The sequence below is a fragment of the Pseudonaja textilis genome, chromosome 2 (genome assembly GCF_049901715.1).
Source record: "Pseudonaja textilis isolate UNSWEBS1 chromosome 2, rPseTex1.2, whole genome shotgun sequence".
Taxonomy (NCBI): domain Eukaryota; kingdom Metazoa; phylum Chordata; class Lepidosauria; order Squamata; family Elapidae; genus Pseudonaja; species Pseudonaja textilis.
The window spans coordinates 189,224,151-189,249,471 of record NC_141991.1 but is presented as its reverse complement, the minus strand read 5'-3'; the positions used below and the strand labels follow the sequence as shown (position 1 = coordinate 189,249,471).

The following is a 25,321-nucleotide window of genomic DNA, read 5'->3' as shown; positions in this document are numbered from 1 at the left end:
TAGAAAATAGAATTGTGCCAACAAATAATTTTGCTTGGCTTAAGCAGAGATACAAATACAGTTGTGCTTATAAGTTTTCATACCCTGGCAGAATTTATGATTTTTTGGGCATTTTTCAGAGAATATGAATGATAACACAAAAACTTTTCTTTTACTCATGGTTAGTGTATGGCTGAAGCATTTATTATCAATCAACTGTGTTTACTCTTTTTAAATAATAATGACAACAGAAACTACCCAAATAACCCTGATCAAAAGTTTACATACCCTGGTGATTTTGGCCTGATAACATGCACACAGGTTGGCACAAAGGGGTTTGAATGGCTATTAAAGGTAACCATCCTCACCTGTGATCTGTTTGTTTGTAATTAGTGTATGTGTATAAAAGGTCAATGAGTTCCTGGACTCCTGACAGACCCTTGCATCTTTCATCCAGTGCTGCACTGACGTTTCTGGCTTCTGAGTCATGGGGAAAGCAAAATAATTGTCAAATGATCTGTGGGGAAAGGTAGTTGAACTGTATAAAACAGGAAAGCAGTGGTGGGATTCACTTTTTTTTACTAGCGGTTCTGTGGACGTGGCTTATTTTGTGGGTGTGGCTTGGTCATGGGACTGGGCATGTCTTGATGGTCATGTGACAGTGTGGCATGCTTGGTGGTCATGTGACTATGGGCATGGCCAACTCAATGTCACTCACATCAAGAGGTGCTTCGCCTGGCCCCTCCCCTCCCAGCTTTTCCTTGTCACACCCAGCCTCAATGTATCTATAGTTCTGTAAAAATGTTCATCTTTTTTTGACTGAACAAAGAGAGAAGCAACCTAAAACTAAGGAGAAATTTCCTGAGAGTGAGAACAATTAACCAGTAGAATGCTTGTCTCCAGAAATTCTGGGTGCTCAATCACTGGAAATTTTTAAGACAAGACTGAACAGCCATTTCTCTGAAATGGTACAGAGTTCCCCCCAAGGTCGCTTCTAAGTGTTATTCTGTTATTCTGATACCTTTCCCAGGACCTCTACACAGATTTTGGCATCCACAGTTTTCCTGTCTGAGCAGGGGGTTGGACTAGAAGACCTCCAAAGTCCCTGCCAACTCTGTTATTCTTCAGGTAAATAGCTAAGAGTCTGAGGATGCTAAAATCTGAGTCTCGGACTCTTAGCTATTTACCTGAAGAATAACAGAGTTGGCAGGGACTTTGGAGGTCTTCTAGTCCAACCCCCTGCTCAGACAGGAAAACTGTGGATGCCAAAATCTGTGTAGAGGTCCTGGGAAAGGTATCAGAATAACAGAATAACACTTAGAAGGGACCTTGGGGGAAACCCTATACCATTTCAGTATTTGAACTGCAGGTTTCTAAAAAAATTATTTAAAAAATGAGATTAATATCCTAATAAGATTTTTAGAAACCTGAAGTTGAAAGTTCTTCACATCTCCTTACCCTGAAGATCCAATTTCATTTGGAATTTAATCCCAAACTGATTGCCCTTTTAACATTTCTCTTGATACTTCTCCAAAATGCACTCCCAAGAAGCTACATCTCCATCTCTCTCTCTCTCTTTGTCAGGAGATCTAAAGGGGGAGAAACTACAGTATTACTGGCATTAATAGTCTTTCCAAGGACATGTACAAGAGTCTAAACAGAAAATATAAGGAGCCAGCAAATATTAACATTACTCACAAATCCCTCCTGGAAAATCAGTATTGATTTAATGTTTCCCAAATGCAATCCTTTGTAGAGCAAAATGCTTTGGACTACAGACATTGAATGAATGTAAATCAAACACACACACACACTTATGCCTCTCTCTCTCTCTCTCACACACACACACATGTGCTCTGACTGGGATGGCATGAGAAGCAGAAAGCAAGCGGCAGGGATGGCGACCAGAGCATGCCACTCGCTTTGTTTAGTTAATCCCTTGGGAGAAAGGCAGAAAGTGAGTGGCTATGGCAGCAGTGCTGGTATTCCTGGAGGGCAGGGCGGGTGGATGTACTGGGGCTGCTGCACATGTGCACCTCCAATGCCCCTCTCAGCCCCAGCTCAGCGGAGATGCCCTCCAATGGCTGCCCGCCCACCCGCTGGCCAGGCCAGGTCAGAAGTGGCACATCCCCAGATCAGAGGCAGAAATTGAGCGGTGGGGTCTAGGATATGCAGCCACTTGGCTGCATGCTTTCTTCATTCCACTGTCCCCAGGGAGGAGGCAGAAATTGAGCGGCGGGGTCTGGGGCATGCAGCCACCTAGCTGCATGCTTTCTTCAATCTGCTGTCCCCAGAGAGAAGGCATGATTTCTGCCTTCTCCCTGGGAACAGCGAAATGAAGAAAGGATGCAGTCAGGTGGGTGCATGCCTTGGACCCCGCTATTCAATTTCTGCCTTCTCCCTGGGGACAGCAGAATGAAGAAATCATGCACCAGAATTGTGATCATGCCGCTTTTTGAAGCACGAAGGGCCTGCAGCAGCCACTTGTTTGCTGGCCGGAACTGAACCAGGAGCAGCGGCTGGAGGATTCTCCTGCCAGCAAAGAGGTGGTGGCTGGAGGCTTCTTGGTGATGGGTGGGGGGGGAACATGGCAAGACTTGGCTGGAAGTTGGAAGGCAACTCCTGTACCCTGCCTGTCCCTTTTTGGTCTCTCCCTCTGCGTCGAAGAACCTTAAAGGGACAGGCTGGGGTAGCTGCCTTCTGAGCAGCAGTGAAGGGAAGGGAGGCAGAAAAGTTCACCCAAGGCTTCTCTTCCTTCTTGGGCATACATAGAGCATGTGCAATGCATCTCACGGCGCTGGAGGGACTTACCCATGCGCCGTCTCCTCACAGAAGGTCCCGGCCTCATGTGTGCTACCAGCTCAGTTCCGGATGGCAAAGCAGCAGCAGCTGGTACTCGCCTCCCTGCTCTTTGCGCCAGGGTGCATTCCATTGCCTGCTCTGCCAGAGCAGAGGTACTTGCCCAGGCGAGTCCCTCCAGCGTAGCAGGCAATGTGGTGCGCATGCGTGGCTGGTGCAAAGAACAGGGTGGCAAAGGCGGCGGGACTGAAGCTCTTTTTTGGTGTGTTTGAAAAGCGGAGGCCAGTAGTTTTTGGCACAAGAAGCCTGCAGCTGCTGTCTCTTTTTTTCGGCACAAGAAGCCTCTAGCCAGCCTGCTTGGTTCTGGCTGGCAAAGAGGCATCAGCTGGGAGGCTTCCCCACACCGAAAAAAGAGGCAGCGGCTGCAGGCATCTCATGACAAGGGTGGCAAGATGCGGGCTGGTGGGGAGCCCAGCAGCTCTGAGCCGTGGCTTGCCTTCCCTGTCAGCCAGCCACGGGAGGAAGGTAAGGTCGTAGCAACTGACGACAAAAGAAGCGGTCATAGGGAAGTGAGGAGATTAAGGGCCGGGGCCTCTGAAGGAGGGGAAACTGGGTGATGCATCATGCTTAAGGGAGAGCAGGTGGTGACCAGGCGGCAGCTCCTGAGCAAGGCTGGAGCCAGGGAATCACATGTTTCCCGACCTGGCCGAGGCAGGTGGAGGCTCCAGGACCTCGGAGAATAGCATGTCCCTGGGCCCCTGGGCCCCGGCCCAAGGTGAAGGGTGAGTGGGCGACATGCATTGCTTACCTTTGGTAAGTTGAGCTGACCAGGCATCGGCAAGGCAACTGGCAAGGCACTTAGCTGGGCCATGTGGTGAAGGCAACGTATATAGGGCGGGGGTGGGCGGGGAGAGCATTGAGCAGCCAGAAAAGGAGAGCAAGCATTGAGCAGCCGGAAGGGGCAAGTGAGCAGCAGCTGGGTGACCAGGTGATTGAGTTGGGGGCGTGGCCAGCCAGAAATTGCTACTGGTTCGGTGACCCAGGCCAAATGGTTGCAACCAGTTCTCCCGAGTTGGTGCGAACTGGCTGAATACCACCATTGCAGGAAAGGGATATAAAAAGATATCCAAGGAATTGCGAATGCCAATCAGCAGTGTTTAAACACTAATCAAGAAGTGGAAAATGAGGGGTTCTGTTGAAACCAAACCACGGTCAGGTAGACCAACTAAAATTTCAGCCACAACTGCCAGGAAAATTGTTTGGGACGCAAAGAAAAACCCACAAATAACTTCAGGTGAAATACAGGACTCTGAAAACATGTGGTGTGGCTGTTTCAAGATGCACAATAAGGAGGCACTGGAAGAAAGATGGGCTGCATGGTTGAATTGCCAGAAGAAAGCCATTACTATGCAAATGCCACAAAGTATCCCGCTTACAATACGCCAAACAGCACAGAGACAAGCCTCAAACCTTCTGGCACAAAGTCATTTGGAGTGATGAGACCAAAATTGAGCTTTTTGGCCACAACCATAAACGCTACATTTGGAGAGGAGTCAGGAAGGGGATGAAAAGTACACCATTCCTACTGTGAAATACGGAAGTGGGTCACTGATGTTTTCGGGATGTGTGAGGTGCAAAGGCACAGGAAATTTGGTCAGAATTGATGGCAATTCTGCAGTATGTTATCAAAAGATACTGGAGGAAAATTTGCATTCATCAGCCTAGAAGCTGTGCGTGGGACGTACTTGGACATTCCAACATGACTATGATCTTAAACACAAGGCCAAGTCGACCTGTCACTGTCTACAGCAGACTAAAGTGAATGTTCTGGAGTGGCCATCTCAGTCTCCTGACCTCAATATAATTGAGCCACTCTGGGGAGATCTCAAACATGCAGTTAATGCAAGAACAGCCCAAGAATTTATAAGAACTGGAGGCTTTTTGCCAGGAAGAATGGGCAGCTTTACCATCTGAGAAGATAAAGAACCTCATCCATACATACCACAAAAGACTTCAAGCTGTCATTGATGTTAAAGGGGGCAAAACACTGTATTAAGAACTGGGGTATGTTAACTTTTGATCAGGGTCATTTGGGTAGTTTTTGTTGCCATTATGATTTAAAAAGAGTAAACACGATTGATAATAAATGGCTTCAGCCAACCACCAACCATGAGTGAAAGAAAAGGTTTTGTGTTATCATTCGTATTCTCTGAAAAATGGCCAAGAAATCATAAATTCTGCCAGGGTATGTAAACTTATGAGCACAACTGTATACTATATAAGATACCTGTAATAAACCTACCTATTCTTGTTATTTTTTCAGGTCTCGTAGCCAAGTTTATCAAAACAGCTTTGGCATTTAACTACATGACTTTTTGTCACTGCTATGATAGAATATTGAAGAAATTAAAATTAACTTTTGCTATTTAAGTGTAAATGTCAATATTTTAAACAAGTGTATTAATCAAAACTGATAGATATTGGAATAATTTTATAAATGTGTTCGGCATCGGTTACATGCAGTCCTCATCTTAAAAGCTGTTTCCATTGCTAAGCAAAGCAATTTTTAAGTGAGTCATGCCTGATTTTGTAATCTTTTTTGTCATAGTTGTTGAGCAAATCACTGCAGTTGTTAAGTAAGTCACACAGCCAAGGGAACAAAGCTGGCTTCTGCCATTAACTTTGCTGGTTAGAAGCCAGCTAGGAAGGTTGCAAATAATGATTATGTGACTCTGGGAGGCTGCAACTGTTGTAGATGCATGCCAGTTGCCAAGTGTTCAAATTTTGATCATGTGACCTCGGGAGGTATACAACAGAACGGAGGTGGTATTCAGCAGGTTCTGACCAGTTCTGGAGAACCGGTAGTGGAAATTTTGAGTAGTTCAGAGAACCAGCAAATACCACCTCTGACTAGAGATTTTACAGTATCCTTCCCCTGACATATCCATCAACTCATGCCCACAGAACTGATAATAAAAAAATTTGAATCCTACCACTGCAACAGTCATTAATGTGAGAATCAGTCATAAGTCTTTTTTCAGTGCTGTTGTAATATCAAACAGTCACTAAATCAATGGTTGTAATTTGAAGACTATGTGTACATTATTTGTGACAAATCAGAGTTAATGATTTTGACATTACAAAATCTCTGATATAATTTCAAATGTCTCTTAGTTGTTCCTGTTCGCTGGTTTTACTGAATGCTTGTTTCATTTACTGAGTGTTTTTAGATTTTTTTAAAAAATTTAGGACAATTTTATACACTCATTTTAAAATAAGCAAATTTTATATATTGAAAATATCTGGAAGCTTTCTTATGCAGTAATATAAATATTTCATTTTTCTTTTTTCTTTCATCTCTTCCCTAATCCATAGGCAGAAGAAAACTGAGTTGAAATAGAAGAAAATACAGAATTGGTAGGTAAAAATTATAATTTCTCTTCCATCTTCCTTACCAGATATATACTTTTTAAAAAATAGTTTGATTTCTTAACCAGGTATTGTATAAGATTAATTTTGTATTTGCTTTTTTTACTTCATGGATTTATTAATCCCTTCAAAAATATGGCAACACTGGCATTTCATTTGTGGAAAGCTTTTTAAAATATTCTATAGAATACATTCAGATAGGTTCAAAGGCAAATTTTGTAGCTGCAATGACCATTGTAGAAGAATTTTCAGAAATTCTTTTTATATCATCTGCCAACCTCCAAGCATAAAAAGTATCTTTCACCTATTACAGAGAATAGAAAACTTGTGCGTGGTTCAGTTAAATTGCCCCATTTGAAATGTAAAATTCTATATCAAAGACTCGATTAAACTGGAGGTGATCTAACATTCTTCTTTAGACGGGCTTACTGTATTTATGTCCCAAAGTGATTACTGCATAGATAGGAATTAAGTACCAAGGCCCATAGAAATGACCTGAGAATTCTGGGAGAATTGTTTAGAGACTGAATCCTAGATAAATATAATTGCATGTAGAATAGAATTATACTGAAGGCTTAGATGTAAAGTCAAGGAATTAATGGTGATTTAAGTTTTTAGAGTTTCTGGCCCTTAACTACTGTTTTCTTTCAGTTTGTTCTGGTTTTAATGGCCTCTTCATATTATCTTGAAGATATTGTATAAAATCATTGTAAAAATAGAACTTTAAGAATGTAAGTTTAAATTTAGATAAAATCCATTTATATAATATGTTTTGTTCAAATAGAGCTCATAATAATCAATATGTATTTCCTTATCAGCAGGTCTAACGCTGAGCAGCTATGGCTGCTCAATCATTAGACTCCCCTCCAAATCCAAGCTGCAAAATTATGACATTTCGACCGACAATGGATGAATTCAAAGATTTTAATAAATACTTGGCGTATATGGAATCAAAAGGTGCTCATCGTGCTGGTTTAGCAAAGGTATTTTTTTAAAAAAATATTTTAGATGGAGTAACAATGAATGTTACTACATTACAGACAGTCCTCGATGTGCAACAATTTGTTTAGTCACTACTTGAAATTGCAATGGCACTGAAAAAAGTGACTTATGACTATTTTTCACTTACAACCATTGCAGCATTCCCATGGTCACATGATGCTTTGGCATTTTACTGTGGTGGCACGGTGGTTAGAATGCAGTATTATAGGCTTACTCTGCCCACTGCCAAGAGTTCAATCCTGATCAGCTCAAAGTTGACTTAGTCTTCTAATTTCTTGACTCTCTAAATCATTTAGAGAGTGCTGTAAAGCACTATTGAAGCAGTGTATAAGTCTAAATGCTGTTACTGTTGTTATGATAGTTGCAATGGTTGCAATCTGACCTTTGTCAGAACTATTAAATATATTCCAACAACCCTAAAATGTAGCCCATATCCTGCTGTATTCTGTCATTACTGTAGCATAGATCTTATGATGATGCCTTTATTAGCTTGCGTTTCTCCTGGATCTACAGTATGTCATCTTCTCTTTTGCTATAATGCCTGCAACTACATAGCATATCATGATGCTATATGTATTCCAGTTTAACATTTCATTGATTTATATATATTGTAAAATACAAAAGTAAATAGAAAAGCAGTAGGGAAGAAAAGGGGAAAGAGAAGTGAGGAAGGATAAGAAAAGAAAAAGAAAAGAAACATTGATTTCTGACTCTCTCTGTTGCAATAAAATAAGACATTAACATCAAATAACAACTTTTTGGATGCTATATGTATTCCAATATGAGGTAAGAGCAGGGGTGGGATTCTATAGAACCGATTGTTACGATTTTGCGTAGTTTGGAGAACTGGTAAATTGCGCCACTGGCTAACCCCTCCCCTCCCTGCCTACTCACTCCTTACCTGGCAGGTGCGCCACCAAACTTGCCTGCATTTGGTAAGTTGCTATTTTTCCTTTTTCTTTTCTGACCATCAGCTATTCTGCTGTGCTGGGAGATTTAGATTAACTAGAAAGCAGGAAATCGTTGGATTTCTTGCTTTCTAGCTAATCTAAAAGCAGAGCTGAATCTTCCTTAGGACTGAAGCTTCTATTTTTCAGTGCAGACTCAGGTAGCTGATGGCAGAATGGTAGATTTCTGAGTGAATATGTGATTCTGTGAGCAACTCAATCTGCCTGTCTGCCTGATTTTGGGTAAAAGTTGCTTTTTTAAATAAAAAAAATCAATATTTACATAAATATTTATAATATTTACATTCAAGTCATGCCCAGCCAGTCACATGACCACCAAGCCACACCCACAAATTAGGCCATGCCATAGAACCGGTTAAGAAATTTGAATCCCACTCCTGGGTAAGAGTGCTTAGGAGACACTATATCAAAGCTCTGGTGTTTCATGTACCAAGGCCTGCCACTACATTTAAGCAAACATTCCCTAGTGGGGGCAGTCATTTAAGAACACTCATCAAGTCATAATGCCATAAAGATGGGATTTGGAAGGAGTTGAGCGTATTTGAACTATTTGGACAAGCAGATGAACATGTATGTGATATTAACCATTGAAATAGGAGGTAAGTGGAACATGAATGACTGTGAGCAGGGCATCTTGATTAAAGAAAGGTCACAATTAGCACATAAAATCTAGTTATTCAAAAGCCTTTCTAGCCACAGATGTCACTTGTTCCTCAAGGAGGAATTGTGAATTTAGAAAAGCTTCCAAATTGTGCAAGTGTATACAACTCTCTTCAAAGTGAAAGAAGGAATAATTCAGGCCATGAACAAAAAGCCCTCCCTGTCAGAAGGATTTAGTTAAAAACTGTTTCTACTCATCCATATATGACAGCCTCAAGGTAATGTTAGAATTGCTTGGTAAATATTGTGAAAAACATTTTTTGTATGCTGTTTTCTGAATCATCAGATTTAAATCCAAATAAACTCTTACACTTGGTACATAGACATACCTAGACAACAGATAAATGATGCTTTTTCAAAAAGCAATATTCTCATATTGAGTTTATTCTTGATTCTTCGTAACATATAAGTTTTATTCTTGCTCCTTAGAATGTGGTACTGCTATAAATGATGGTAATACATACATAATACAATGATATAACGTTATGGATTAATTATATATTTTAATATATATATAGGGAACTTAATGGAAGGATGCCATTTTTATTCAGCGTTATTCTCCTGAATTGACTCGGGGAGCCATTTAGATTAACCAACAAGCAGTCTTGCTTATTCAGGCCACTGTTTCAGGCAACAGTTGTTTATTTTAAAATTAAAATAACAGAAGTATAGTCTTAAAAAAGAAATAGTAATGAAATGGTAAACATTATTCACCTTGAAGTCGGTGGAAATAAACTGTTCACAAATATTGCTATATTAACAACTTGGTTAATATTGTGGAAATATAGTCTATCCTTACATGAACATTTTGTGGTGATCTTCCTAGGTTTACTTATACAAATTGTCTCAATGTAAGGATTTGCTTTTCATTGTTTAAAACTAAATTTCTCTTTCTAAATTTCTAGATAATTCCTCCTAAGGAATGGAAGCCAAGAAAAAGTTATGATGACATTGATGATCTGATGATTCCAGCTCCTATTCAACAGATAGTAACTGGTCAATCAGGTCTCTTCACTCAATACAACATTCAAAAAAAGCCAATGACTGTGAAAGAATTTAGGCAACTTGCTAATAGTAACATGTAGGTATATTCATTCCATACTTCGTTTCATAAAGTTGCATAAGCTGCACAATTTAAATTATATTTAATTAACCACATATGCTGTTAATTACACTTAGATTCAGTTGATATTTTACTGCTGTTCTGGTCTCAAATATTTAATGGTGGGCAACCCATCCATAAAGTCAAAATAGGGCACTTACTTGGAAAAATGTTTTGTTTGGGACTTGTGTATCTGTTCTTTCAGACTGTTTATCCTTGAAATTCAGAATAAATGATTTATTTATTATTCTTTATGATTTTTGGTAAGTTTCTTGATTAGGAAAAATAAATGAATAGAGGTTTACTGCTTAGATATCTAAGCTATTTGGTCACAGTAAGAGAACATTTACTAGTAATGACGCTGTGATAAGAAGGATGTGAGATGGATTTATTCATTTATCATTCCATTCAGTTTATATTAATAAATAGATTCCCTTACTTCAGTATTTTTTTGCATTTTATTCCTGTGGCTTAAAACTATTTTTTCAAGATAGTATTGTTGATTTCCATAATGTTAATTTTAGAAGATATTTTGTTCATAGGGACGGCATGATGGCTCAGCAGTTAAGACACTGGGCCTGTCAGCTGGAAGTGCTCTTTCTGATTTGTCCATATATTTTCACTTTCATAGTCAGAAATAAACTTCTTTATTTGTGTCACATTTCACTCAGGCAGAATCCTGGGGACAATTTTATTAACCCTAATAAAGTATTAAATGATTATATTGATTTCCTTTCGAGAGAGTTTGCCCATAAGCAAGTAGTCTCTTTTACAATTTATTGTTGAGGAAGGGGCTTTATCTAGAAACTTTAACCTAAGAGAGACTTTTGCAACCATCTTATTTTTTAAAGTAGAAAGATGCTGTACCTGGAGGTCTGCTGGTCCAGCATTGCAGATGCTCCTCTGAGAATCCATTATTGGTACAGTTTAGCCTGTTACAGCATACTCAGCCTATTCCAAGAAAAGCATGCAGCTAATCTCTGAATAAGTGGAAAATGAGACTAGACAAGAACATCTTGATCCTGGGCAGGTCACTTTGGATGGCTCTCTGACTCTGTGGATGGTTTGAAATACTCGCACAAATGTCATCAAAGGAAAACAATAGCACTTGCACCCAATGCTTTATGAGTCCAGTAGTAGCAGTTGGCTGAATGTATTTACGCAGAATGGGAGTGAGTGTGACTTCTCTCAAATTTGTTCCTCTCCAGTAAGTTATGACCCCCATTTTGAGAACCCCTACCAGTAAGAATTTTAGACAGCTTTCTAATGATTTTGAAGCTCTAAATTCTATAACAAGTTTTCAGGAGAAGTAAAACTACTTCAGTTGCCTGAAATACAGATGATTTCATTATTTGAAAAGAATTCTTATTCCTATTAGATAATTAAGAGTAAATATATTTGTTGATTTATTGGTTTATATATTTCTAACCCCAAATAGCTGTTAGGTGACTTACATTTCTAACAATATTCCTTTATTTAAAGAAATTGTGGTAGTGAAGTAGGCAGGATCATGGCTAGCAGTGGAGGTATTCAGCCAGTTTGCACCGGTTCGGGCGAACCGGTGACAAGGATTTGACGTAGGTTGTCGAACTGGTAGTAACTTCTAGCTGGCCACACCCCTGACCTAGTCATCCCTCTCCTCCCCTCCCAGTCAGTATTTATCATGAATGCGCAACATTACGCGTATGCCTGACATTGCTGACTGCATTCTTCCCTGCCCAGTCATTCCTTAAGGTATTTCTCCCCTCCCAACAATCAGCTGTGCTGGGATTCCCTTTGCTGTCTTACTGCTTTGCCCAGGCTTCCTGAGGCCCAGGAAGGCAAAAAATGGAGGGAGGGGGGCACAGACCCACTGCACTCCATTCTTTGCCTTCCTGGGCTGCAGGGAAGCCCTCCAGGGAGCTTCCCTGAGGTCCAGAAGGCCCCAAAATGAAGCGTGGGGGGGGGGATGCTGTACACCCCTTCCAGGCTCCATTTTCTTCCTTTCTGAGCCCCAAAGAAGCCTTCTGGGAGCAAAAAGCCCCCCTCCGGAGGCTTCCCTGAGGCCAAGAAGGCCCCAAAATGGAGTGTGTGTGTGTGTGTGTGTGCGTGTGTGCGTGCTGTGCGCCCCTTCCAGGTTCCATTTTCTTCCTGAGCCTCAGGGAAGTCTTCTGGGAGCAAAAACACCCCCCCCCCTGGAGGCTTGCCTGAGGCCCAGAATTCCCCTAAAAGGGGTGTGTGTGCAAAAAAGCCATGCCCACCTAGTCACACCCACAGAACTGGTAGTAAAAATTTTTGAATCCCACCACTGAGGACTAGAAAATAAATTTGGAGGATTTGGCATGATGGCAACTGAATATACTTCCGTGGAGTTTATGTGATTTGATGAGTGAGATATCTTAATCCCGAGTTGCCTACCATGGCAATTCTTGTACTTTAAAGCTAAAACCAACCCCTCTTTACTGATGTCCAGTGTATCATATGCCTATTTCCAGGATATTTATTTCAGTTGTTGTGATAGTCTGAGCATGTGGACAAGGTTCTTGCAGCTATAAACCAATTCTTTGTCCTCCTGATCTGTAACTAAAAGTACTGATTGGAACTGAGGGTGGGCATTTATAGCATTGTATGTTAGAAATGTACCTAGCTGTGATAATAGATGTTAAATTACTTGCATTCCCCTAAAGTAATAATCAACTAATTATTTCTGTGTAAGGAAGATACAGCACACTAAGAGAACTTGGAAAGAGGTACGAAGGAGTGGTCATTGACAATTAGACAAAGAGAAATGGGGAATTATCTGCCTGAAAACTGAGGTGCCAATCTATGGGTCACATGAAATATTTTAAAGCTATCTGTGCGACTTGCAGTAAATGCTGCTTCCCTGTGTCATGGTTTTAGCTCTCTATTGATTGGTGCTTTATCACACTGGAAAGCTCTTCATGATAGTACATGCTGATCCATGATCTTTTGGCAGCCTAGGGAAAAGTTTGCAAAATATCTGTTTCCAATTGTCAGTCAGAACTCTAGAAACTGAACCAAGTTCACTGGCAGAAAACAGTAAATATTTCACTTCCTCTCAAGCAATCTAAGTAAATTTTGCTGAAAAAGAAAAGATTACTGTGAGGGGAAAAAACTAATTTCCTTTATCCTTCCATCAACTATGATATCTAGGATTCTGGTGCAGCACCTAATGTTTCAATTAGTGTCCTTAAGAATGAAAAAATTACACACCTGTGTTGGATTTTCATTTCATTTTTTTCTTTAGCTTATGACATTTTTGAAAAAGGATTTTGTTGTTAATTTTAAATGCAACAATAATAAAATGCATTCAGAACAAGTGTAAAACATTAAAGTAAGTAACTTTTATTAACTAAAAGATTGAACTACTACTTGTGTAAAGTTGGTATTAACCGTTAGAACAAGATTAAAAATGGTTTCAATTTTTCAAGAAGATTAATAGGCTGACACATGTATGTATGCATGTGGACAAAATACATACACAGAGTGTTCTTTGTTAATTTAAGGTTTATTTAAAGGTTTGTTTAGTTATACAAGGAGTGAACATTTTTTTATATATAAATACTAATTCTTTGAAACCATTGCCTTTTCCCTGTTTCTTTTACAGGTATTGTACTCCAAGACATTTAGATTTTGAAGACTTAGAACGTAAATACTGGAAAAATTTAACTTTTGTGGCACCAATCTATGGAGCAGATATTAATGGAAGCATATATAACAAAGTAGGCACATTATTTGTATCCTCCTAAGCTGTCTGTCTGATGTTATTATTATTTTCACTACAAATAAGAAACATAAATTGAATGTAGCTATGGTCCATTTCTTTTGAATTCAGATATATTTTATGAAATGAGCTTACAGCCTGTATCCTGCATTTGAATGTAAAATAGATCATCACACATTTATGGTAAAAATGGTATTTAGCAATATCTGGCAAAATTAATGCTTTAATTGGGTCAGCCATTATTGTGTTTTCTTTGAAAGGAATAAGCTATATAATCATTTCCTTATGATTTTGTATTTCAGTAATCATCTACATGTTGCGTAAGTGGCAGATGTCTCTAAAATATTTTCCTTGTGCCTTCAAGCCAATCATGATTCCTGGTGATTTTATGGACAATTCCATGCCATTTTGTTAGATGGCATAATTATGAGAAAATTGGGTTAAAAGATTGACAGAAGAAAGTAATGAGAAAAAAAAAAGAATAATGGGAGATACTAGATTATTAGCAGGTCTTTATGGATGTCTCATCAGAAATGTGACACTTCTCAGGTAAATGTAGCCATGTGGAAACTGAAAAAGAGCAGATTGATAGGATAAATAGCTAGTTCCTTCTCAGAGTAACAAAGTAAGTTCTGACACCTGTGCCTTTCCAGATATTATAATCTGAAAAGCACTTTGGACTGGTTATTTCTTTATCAGCCACCAGATGGTAGCCTTGCACAAGGATAGATATCATTAGTATTATGTGCTGTTAGCTGAAATTTCTTCTAAATTTAGAATCATGATCTCCCCTATTTATTTACATTAGGGATTTCCATATATTCAGCAATGATGGATGAAATACAAGCTGTTTAGAAATGAGGCAATGGAAGGAAGAGTAGGGAAGGAAACAGTTCATGGTGAGTTCATATAACTCATATGAAACCATATGTGAATTGTTTTATCAAGAGTACAAGCAATTCAGGTATCCAAATGGAAGCTACTTATTTTCTATAATAAATGAAGACTGTTATTTTATGAAGCTTCCATTTAAAAATGTGGCCACAATATATGTATTTCAGTATTATTTAGTGTTTAGGCTTTTGAATTATGTAGGGCAAATGGCAACCTCTGAAATCAATAAACTCGTGGTAATTAAAATGGTTGTGGTTCAACAAGTTATTTAAAACAATATCTTTGTTTTAAATTTTTGTTTAATAGACATTGAAAACATTGGGAAGGACTGTAGCGCAGAGATTTATCATATACATTCTACGCAAAACATCATTTCAATCCATGACATCTCTAATTGGTTTCAGTAGAACTGAGTAGATCAGTCAGTGGTTTGATTTGTCATAAGAGCCTTTATGATGTTTTCAACTTGATTGTGCTTTTCTTCTAATGTAAAACTACCATGCCAGTAAAGCAGAGGTTCAAGAGAGTCTTCCATACAGTTTAATGTTAACCAATACCTTAGCTGACCCATTTTCAAATGTGTCTGTATAAAAGAAAGACCAGCTACTAGACACAAGATAGCATTTGATATACAGCTGGAGACATAAAAGATAGCTCTTACATCGGATAAGCAGAAAGATACTTCTGAAAGGGAGATAGGGGCTTGGGTAGATACTCTGGAGGCCTGGCAGCATAAGAGGATAGAGATGGAAGAAATGTTTAGATGAATAGTGAAGATACAGATGTAGAAAGAGACAAGGATCCAAGAGGAGTATGCGATACAAGCTAAAAACTGAATAAGAATTGAAGTATTAAAATGAACAAGAGATGATGGATAGAAAGGAAATATTTTTTTCCCAAATATAATGATGGCCTGATTAAAAACTGGAATTGAGATAGAAATAAGAATACACACTTTTATATAAAGTAATAGTTAAATTGAAAGATTAAAGATTGAAAGATGGTATTATGTATGTTTAAATAATATGATGATTGGCACTAGAATGGCGCAGTGAAACATTGAATAGTTAAATAATGAAGGACTATATCATAATATAAATGTGTATTAACATTAGGATTAGTAATGGTGGCCTGCCTATAGCTAGAGTAGGGGTAGTAATAAGAAATAGGGGAAATATTATCACACATATTTTATATAATAGAATAAAAGCAATAACTAGATGGAAAGGTTAGAGGTTGAAAGATGGCATTACTACGTAAGCTCAAATAAAATTGTGATTGGCATTAAAATGGAACACTGAAATATTGAATAACTACTTTAAAACAAACATCTATACTAATACTAGGATTACATAAGTTTGACTAATGTAACAAATATTATTAATATTATTATTGCCACTTGTATCAAAGTGAATGATACCCAGATGCCACACTGTTCATATATTGATGTTGATGTATATTTTAAAAATAAAAATCCAAAAAAATGGGTTGGGGGGGAAGATAGCTCTTACAAATTTCTTCTGGATTGCTTCTGAAGACACACATACATACAAAGTTGTGTGCCATAAGACTTGGGTTTAAAGAATTTTATTGCTGAAGTTATTATTGCTGCAGCTGCCAAATAGGATTGTATCATTGGACGTCTTTTGTTTGCTTTTTCCATATTAGGGAAGATTACAAGATGGCTCCTAAATATTTAAAGAAATGTGTATTTATTCAGTACTAATATTCTTTGCTTCCAAATATGCTTTCAATTACTACATATTTTAGTAAACACGACAACTTTAGTTTGGGCATCATTCATGCCCCGGGGTTGTTTTTTCCCCTTGTTGTTAGTGCCTTCAGATTCAACTTTAGGCCCAGCTGGGTCTAATATAAATATTTTTTAATTGGGAAAAAAATCAACAGTGTGAGTGACTGATCTCTGTTGTTCTTTTTTTGCCCCTGATTTCTAGAATTGTATGGGCATTGACACCATACAAACATTTTTGTTTTAAAGCTTGTGTTCTTGCCTAGTTTTTGCAGTTACGTATGCATTTAGGAGTTGACTTCAAAAAGAACATTAAACAGCCTGAATAACCTCCTACTTCTAATGCAAGGGCAGCATTTTATTAGAAGCTTATGGTATGTGGCCTAATCATAAATGCAAATAATAAAACACACATATTTTATCTTCCTTTTACTTTCCTATAATTGCAGTAGTATACAATGTCCACTACACTTAATGATGCTACAACTGTGCAGCTAATCCTGTGCAGTACTCGTTACTAGATAGTCATAGATTAGTAATTGCTTGTAGAAAATATGAGTAGTTTGGCCATAAAAGGAGTGTCAGTAATTTATACAGGAACTATTGCTACTCTATATCTAGTATGACTGACAATTTAATTGAGGCCTTCTTTAAGTAACAAGTGATATAACTTTGGAATTATATATATTTACATTGTTTTTATTAAATGCATTTTTATGCATTATTCATTTAAAAATAATTATTGATTGGTTTACATACGAAGACTAAAATATTAATACGTTCCAATGTGCTGGTTTACAATGTCAATAGCTAACACAGAGGAAAAAAGAGGTCAGAAAAATAATTAGTATATTAATTATTCAAAGAAAATGCTTATAATAAAAAGCTGAAATGGAGACATTTCAGACAGAATTGTTGTCTTGTCTTTTAATAGAGATGACAAAATGATTTTGCTTTCTTGCTCCCCCTTTGCTGCAAGTGAACTTTCCAATTTTGGTATGGAAACCACTTTGAGTGTTTGAGGAATGATAAACAAACACGCGAAATATTATGAAATATATTGTTAAGGCAAAAAAATAAAAACAATCTTGACTATGTTATCAGAATTATATATATATATTTATGGAGTGGCTGTGGGACATTTTGGCTCTCTATTAATGTGCATTTTATACCATTGACCAAAGATTATTTAGCTCACAGATTACTTGTGGTTTATTGTATGTTCTAACTGGAAAAAGCTGGAACCATTCAACTCAGAAGAGGAGAATAAGTGGCAGTATATACAACATTTGTTGTTAGCAACTAATTAACTCATCAAGAATTGTTTTCACTATTGAGATTTCCTCAGAAATTATTATGTTCCATGAAATCTTTATCTAAAAGCCACAAGTTGTTCAGCCTTTATATCTTATGTTCTTGGATGTCTTCATCTGGCTCAAATACCAGCTATGGGCTACACAAATCTGGGTTGCCACTAGATGGCAGCAATGACAAATATATATTTCTATCCAAGCCTTCCATGTGATGTTTTCAGGTTAACTTAAAATATTCAATTTCTTCTGCTTAACCTTGATTTTTGCCTCCATTTCTCTATTTGATCAGATCAATGGCCTTGCTAACCAGAGAGGTGTTTTGGGGAAAGTTTTATCCCCTATAATAAGGAACTGTGATTTAGTATAAAACACATTATGACTTCCTGTCAATTTTGAATCCATTTTGATGCCTTTCAATAACATTGGTATTTTATTGTTTCAAATCTTGGAATAATTGTGGTTTGGGGATATTTCTTTCATATACATATGTTTATCAAATGGTTTGAGATACTAGTGACCCGGCATGTAAATTGTAATTGTCATTAGATTCATTATTTACAAAACTATTTTTAGCCATGCTTTGAATTGTTCCCATAAGCATTTGTTTCATTTGACCTCTTGCTGAATTTAATGTATTGGGCAATGATTTAGTGCAAATGTTCCCAAACTTTCTTGGTTCACGGTGCTTTTAATATTTCAATATCTTGTTCATGCTACCCAAGTCAAAACAATGAATTATCTTGAGCTAACAGTTTATGTGGCCTAGGAACTGTGCTTTTAATAGAAGAATTATTGTTAATACTTTAATAATTACAGTTTTTTAGGAGATATATTATTTTAAAAATTCATTTCAATTCACCTTTTTCCCCTAACCTAGAAATCACCATTCAGGTTTATATCCTAAGAAAATCAATTGACAATTTAGATACAGCTGCCTTTTTCCGAAAGGAGAGTAGATCTCCAAAGTGATATATGAGTATTGTTATTTTGTGCTTGTTTTATATTTGATTTATTGTTCATATCTGCTTTTCAGGATGTAAATGAATGGAATATTGCTCATCTCAATACCATATTGGATATTGTAGAAGAAGATTGTGGAATCTCAATTGAGGGAGTCAACACCCCATATTTGTATTTTGGAATGTGGAAAACAACATTTGCATGGCACACTGAAGACATGGATCTCTACAGTATTAATTATCTCCACTTTGGCGAACCAAAATCCTGGTAAGTTAACTCTTTTATGAGTGTTGTGGGGAGGGGAGGAGAGAGAGAGTTTCTTAGTTTTGGAAGATTAAAAAATATGAAGAGCTGCAATGTTAAGTCTATGGCTAAAAGCAAATACGGAAACATCTTGTCAGCAATTTGTAATTCAACTAAAGTCTCAGATTTGTGAGGAAAGAAGTATACTTAACTTTCAAATATCATTTAAAAAATTTATACTGCATGAATAAAGTTTCCAGTGTTGTCTCTGGCAAGAAAGATAATAATTATAGTATACATTACAGAATTATTGAATACAGGAAGAAAAATGTTGCAATAGCAATAGCACTTAGACTTATATACTGCTTCACAGTGCTTTAGGCAGTTTACAGAATCAGCATATTGCCCCCAACTATCTTGTTCATTGTTTTACCGACCTTGGAAGGCTGGAAGGCTGCAATATAAGGAATATGTTATTTTCAGAGCAAAGACATATTACTTGTTCAAAAATCTTTATTCTATAATACTTCAAAGATTTAGGTTAGAGTGATGGGGAAAAATGGAGAAAAGAAAATAGAAGTGAAGTAATGTTACGCAAAATGCAGAAAAGGAATAAGCAATAGTAAGTCAAAGGTATTGAGGCATGAGAAAAAGATAAGAAATCATATCAAAATTTAATTACACAAATCATCCGTAATACCAATCTATGCCATCCTGTCTTTGCAAATCATCCATGCTTCCATCACACCTACAAGCATAGTCCAGCTGGCTTTCTTACCTAAAGTGGGACAAGAATTCATAGTCTCACGGCTTCTAGTCTGGTGCCTTAACCACGAAACCAAACTCACTCTATATATCATCCCAAATTATTTTATAATTTAGATTTTCATTAACTACGCTGAAAGCTTGTTTATTGTATTTTCATAGAAATTGTTCAGCTTTTTCTCCTATCTCTTTTGATTTTGTGAAGATTTCATCTCTGTCTTCTTCGTGGTTGAATGGTCTGTAATACACACCCATACTACTGTCATTATTGTTCATTTTCCCTTTGATGTTTACCAAATGCTTTCAGGACTGTTTTGATCCTTGGAATCATGAATTTGTGATGTAGGTTCAGTCACTGCAATCGCCCTTCTTTCATATCTGTTTTAAAAAACAATGTATATGTAGTAAATCATACTTCAGTATAAGATATGAACTCAGGATAGTTGGTAAGTGATACCAACCAGTTAGGTTCCTGATCCAGTCATAGAAAGATGGACCAATCTACTGAATATTCTGTGATTTCAGCCATGTCTATTTATTCATGTTAATTACAATCCAATTTAAAAATACAGCACATCATTAATACATACATAATATATATGGTATATTTATTTATTAATTAATCAAATTTATATAACTGCCCATCACACCAAGGTGACTCTGGGCGGTGCACAGAATAGATTAAAAAAATATCTAAAACAGCAAAAACAAATATATATAATAGTAAATATGTAGTAACAATATCCTAAAAGAAACCCAAATATAATTAAAGTGAAGGATAAGAAATAGATTCCTCAACAATGGAGCCATGTAGTTGAGTCTTTGTTTTATGGGACCCCAGGCCTGATCATGTGATATAAATGTTTTGTTTTATACATATAAAGTAAATCTAATAAAGTTAATGTTTCATTAAAGGGACCAAACAGTTTCTATAAGCTAAGACTATCAATAAAAATTTGCTGCTGTCTTCAGGATACTTGACTAATACAATTTCTCAGTCTTATCATCCTGAGAGGAGTTTATCAAACTAATGAGTGTACTCTGATCCCCAATGTGTATATACTGAGCACTTTAAAATTATGTATAAAACAGACATATTGGAGCAAATGCATACAGATACAACTGTTCATTTAATGACCGTTCAAAGTTACAGCAGCACTGAAAAAAAGTGACTTATGACCATTTTCCACAGTTGCAGCATCTCCTTGGTCACATGATCAAAATTCAAATGATTGACAACTGGTTCATATTTAACAACAGGGGTTTTCTAATTTCAAACATGAAATGAAGAGAAGCTCCTTTTAGATATGTGTCATAAGCCTTTTAGCATTTTGATTAACATCTAGAATTGGGCTGAAAGATAAACAGATGTTATTTAGTCTCTTACAATCGAACTAATTCAATTTATTTTGTTTAAGTTTTACATAAACTACAATTTCCCAGCATTTCCAAGGTATGGAATGCCTTATAATATTTCAACCAGGAAGTTATAAGAACCTGAATTATTGTTAGGAGGTGAACTAGTCAGCAAAGTAGTACTAGAAATAACATTCTGATTTTTTTCCTCAAATCATTCATAGCATTTCTGTTTTGTTGGACTTAAACTCCAGTTCATTAACTCTCACACAATTGTTGCTTCAGGCTATTCCTGATTCTGTATATCTTTATCTGATTCTTATAGGGGATGAAAGAGATTATTAGCATAACAATGGCATTTCACCCCCTTGTCATCTAGATAGTAAATGTAGATAGAATACAAGGGAGAACTCTTAAAGGCATCAGGCTAGAAACCAGAAGACTGTTTTCTAATTTTGCTTCTACTTTTGCTTTAAGCATAAAAGCAACTGGGTAATCATGGGCTAGTCACAAACTCTCAACCCTAGGAAGTGGCAAACCAATTCAGAAATCCTATCAGCAAATCTGCAAGTGTCCAGACAGTAGCCAAAGCTAACTTGAAGGCATAAATATAATAAATATAATACAATGCATTTTTAAAAAAAAAACCCTTTTCCATGCATGTGTTTGTACACTTGCGCTTGTACTTTGCATGTAATTTTTACTTATTGGTAAACTATTTTTCAATAATAAAAGTATGAATATCAATTTTTTTTAGTTGACAGATAACTTGAGCTTCTCCCCTATCCTTTCTGCTGTTACCAACATATACTAACTTCTACATGTGATGGAATATGCATTTTTAATTAACGAAAAATACTTTCTTGAAAGTAAAAATGAAACTGTCTGTAAATATACACTCAGAAATAGCATAATCTTACACAAGATGAAATACAAACTGGAAATTTACAAAAATGCAACATAGTTATAAGCACATATATATATTTGGACCAAAAAAATCCTCATAAGAATTGCATAAAATATTTAGCATCCTGTTTGTAGGATTTTCTAAAACGCTTCATAACAATAAACCAATTTTAAACATAGTACAATTTTAAATGAAACTAAACACATACACACACACACACACATGTGTACACACACACACACACACACACACACACACACACACAATATTCTGTCCGTACATTTTATTGGCTTACACATGAATTCCTAACAGTTTGGGGCATGGGTATTTGAGAAATATCAATTCTGGACACCAGTTGCAGTTCTTTCCCACTTGAACTATGTTAAATGAACAAGAACAGCAAAGCCTTTTCAGAAATGGTGCTTAGGTTAGGAAACTTCTTGATGTTTGTTCTGCCACTGCATTATTGTCTATTATTAGCATCCTTGTGATAGAGTCTGATGAAGTAAGTTTTATTTACTTGGCAGTTGCTTTTATATTAGTTTTTTTGTTCAGATTTCATTTGATTATTTTATAGCTGTAATTCAAATAAATAAATATGTAAAAAAATCTCTTGCAATTAGCACTTGAAATTTATTTTAGAAAGAGGAATGTCATTAAAGTATTAAACTAAATATTTTTGTGTTCTATGTCATATATAGTCTATAGAGTATTTTAAAAAAATCAAAAAGGTTAACTGTATTTCTAATCTGTATTTTCCCCTTAAATAAATTTTAGGTATGCTATTCCTCCAGAGCATGGAAAGCGACTCGAACGACTTGCTCAAGGTAGATCTTTTTGATTTTAAAGAAACCTTTCATACTGAATATAAAAGGCAAGGCAAGGCCTTGTGACTGCTGTTTTTTCACCTTTTCACACAAACATTTATGTGTAATTTTTGGGTAGAGGATGGAATTTTTAGTTTAATATGTTGGAATACTCTCATTTTGAATAAGTTAAATTTTTAGCAAGCTGTATTGTTTCAATTGAAGGTTTATAGCTTTTAATTTATATTGTTTTTTATCTTTCATTTTTGTTCTTTCGATAATTCTGTTTTGTTACTAATAGAATTTAGGAAAGAGATACATACACAAATTTCATCCTGGATCTCAACCACAAAGATTACAATAAAAAATAAATAAAAACAAGCTTTTTTAAATTACAAAAATGTCATAACAGCCTCACAGCTACAATTTGCATAATCAGCAAAGGTTAATAAACTTGCAGACTGAATAGATTTTAAGCTTAATTACATATTTATATTAAAAATGTAGCCCAGAATTGCAGTAACTAAAAAAAAAAAAAAAGCTGTGAGGTGCACCAAAGTTGGACCTGCTTAACAGACGCCTATTGAATTAATTTAATTTTCCTAAATAATTAAAATGCTAAAATAATACAGTAAATGTGGTGAAGCATTGCAGGTTATCTAGGTCAGGCCAGTACTTGATATATAAAATTAAAGGAAACCTAGGATTTTTCCCCATTATCTTGTCTGCCGATCATAATTATCCCATTGCCTTTTATGCATGAATGCTTTCGTCTTTGGAATTCATGAATACTTGATTGACTATGGCACCTACAAATATTTTATCTAAAAGACATTAGACTTACATCTAATAAATGCAGAAGTCTAATTTTGCTCTTTAGATTATTTTTCATTTATGTAGTTCTTTCCTTTTTGTATAGCAACAAATGTAATAAAATATCAAGTGAGCTGTTAGTGCAATTTTGAAATTAGACGTTTCTCGGTAATACTGCTGAATACTTAAGTAGTTTGCATAGTTGTAAAATGCAAGATAAAATAGAACAGGTTTTACTTTTGATGACAAATCTAAATGGCAGATGATAAATATTATGAAGCTATATGGCAAAGCACATTTTAGAAGAGATTTCTGTTTAAAAATGTTCAGACAGAATCTATAATGATCAGAAAAATGATGGACAAACTTTACTGTTTTTAGGTATATTTGAATATAGTTCTTTGTGCAGATCATTTGTCTTTGAATTACGTTTTCTTCTTTGTATTCAAACTGTATATTGGAAATAAAAATAAATATACACAATTTCCCTATACATTACTGTAAATCAAGGGTCTTCAAACTTGGCAAGTTTAAGACTTGTAGACTTCAACTCCCAGAATTCCTGAGTTAACATGACTGGAGGAGGAATTCTGGGAGCTGAAGTCCACAAGTCTTAAAGCTGACACGCTTGATGACCCTTGCTGTAAATATTGTAGCTTAAGATAGTGTCTTGTCAAAGTATGGGTCAAAAGTGAGCCACAATCTTTAGGGGCATATAAGAAAATAAAACTTATAAGGGAGTGCCTCTGAAGCAGGCTTATCCTTTGGTATAAAAGTATGTAGAACGCAAAGCACTGAAACGTTTTTAGACCAGTGATGTTGAACCTATGTGTGTCAAAAGTGACACACCACGATTATTTTGGGTGCAATGGCAGTGTTCATAAACACCCATCAACTATTCTTAAAAGCGTACCCTGTTCTCTTCTGGTTTTTGGAGCTACAGAGGCTGCACAAGAATTGTTGTGGCCTGCACAGCCTCTGGAAGTTGCACAAGAATGGGGAGTATTTTCATATGAGTTTTGGAGGCTCAAGAGACTGTGGAAGAGCATTCTCTGAAGCTGCAACAAGAAAAAGGCCTCATGTGATCCAGAGCAGCTTTGGGTAGGCTGCAGGAGCTCTCAACAGAAAGGGAACGCCAAAGGGAAGGGAACGGAAGATAAGTGTTATGCGGAAGATCTGGGGAACAGCTGCACCATTGCCCAAGATCCTGTGGCCCTGTGTCAAGTGCCCTGTCAGGGTGATTTAGATGGGTGGGTGAGGGGAGACATAAAGGATTATTTCTCTTTTGTTCAAGAGGAAGGTGACATACCAGCAGAGTTAGGCATTTTCTAATCTGTTGATATGCCAAGCGCAAAAGGTTTGCTGTCACTGTTGTAAATTGCGAAGTCTAAAATTTTTTTTCGGGGGTGGGGTATTGTAGGTTAAACTTGACTTTTAGAGAAGGAATAATTGTTCTTTGATGACACAAGGTTCTTTGCAAACTTATTTATTTAAAATTCTGACCACCTGACTTGATTTTCATTCTCCAGAGGAAATTACTATAGATTGGAAGGAGGAGGGAGTTGTAAGGCTAGGGGAGTGAAGGAGGGATTTACAGGTAGCAGTATCAAGGAAAATACTGTAATCATGGGTGAATGTGACAAAGACAATTTACAGCCTGCCAGTGTTTTGCAAGCTGCAACATTTTAACAGTGGTTTAAGAGAACCTTTCCTATGTTTTTAAAAAATTTGATGAGTAAAAGTAATTCTCCACACTAAAGGAGAATGAGAGGAGAGGAAATAATAAAATCAATCAGATTTGCCATCCACTCTATTCAGAAATCAACACTGCCTTTATGTGACTTCTCTCTC

The 25,321-nt window shown here is 36.7% G+C and overlaps 1 protein-coding gene across 12 annotated transcripts in view; it reads left to right on the top strand.

Moving 5' to 3' along the window:
- The window catches only part of KDM4C (lysine demethylase 4C), a 196,363-nt gene that overhangs the window by 13,046 nt on the left and 157,996 nt on the right, over positions 1–25,321 (top strand). For 8 of the 12 annotated variants that reach the window (XM_026703723.2, XM_087926663.1, XM_087926662.1 and 5 more), the window contains exons 2-7: positions 6,154–6,195; positions 7,026–7,190; positions 9,743–9,918; positions 13,547–13,661; positions 18,654–18,847; positions 22,629–22,678. In XM_026703723.2, coding sequence (XP_026559508.1) covers positions 7,047–7,190; positions 9,743–9,918; positions 13,547–13,661; positions 18,654–18,847; positions 22,629–22,678 — 679 coding nt within the window. In that variant the 5' untranslated portion in view covers positions 6,154–6,195; positions 7,026–7,046. The remainder of the gene's footprint in view (positions 1–6,153; positions 6,196–7,025; positions 7,191–9,742; positions 9,919–13,546; positions 13,662–18,653; positions 18,848–22,628; positions 22,679–25,321) is intronic. The other 4 variants (XM_087926667.1, XM_087926665.1, XM_087926670.1 and 1 more) reach the window with 1 other exon arrangement.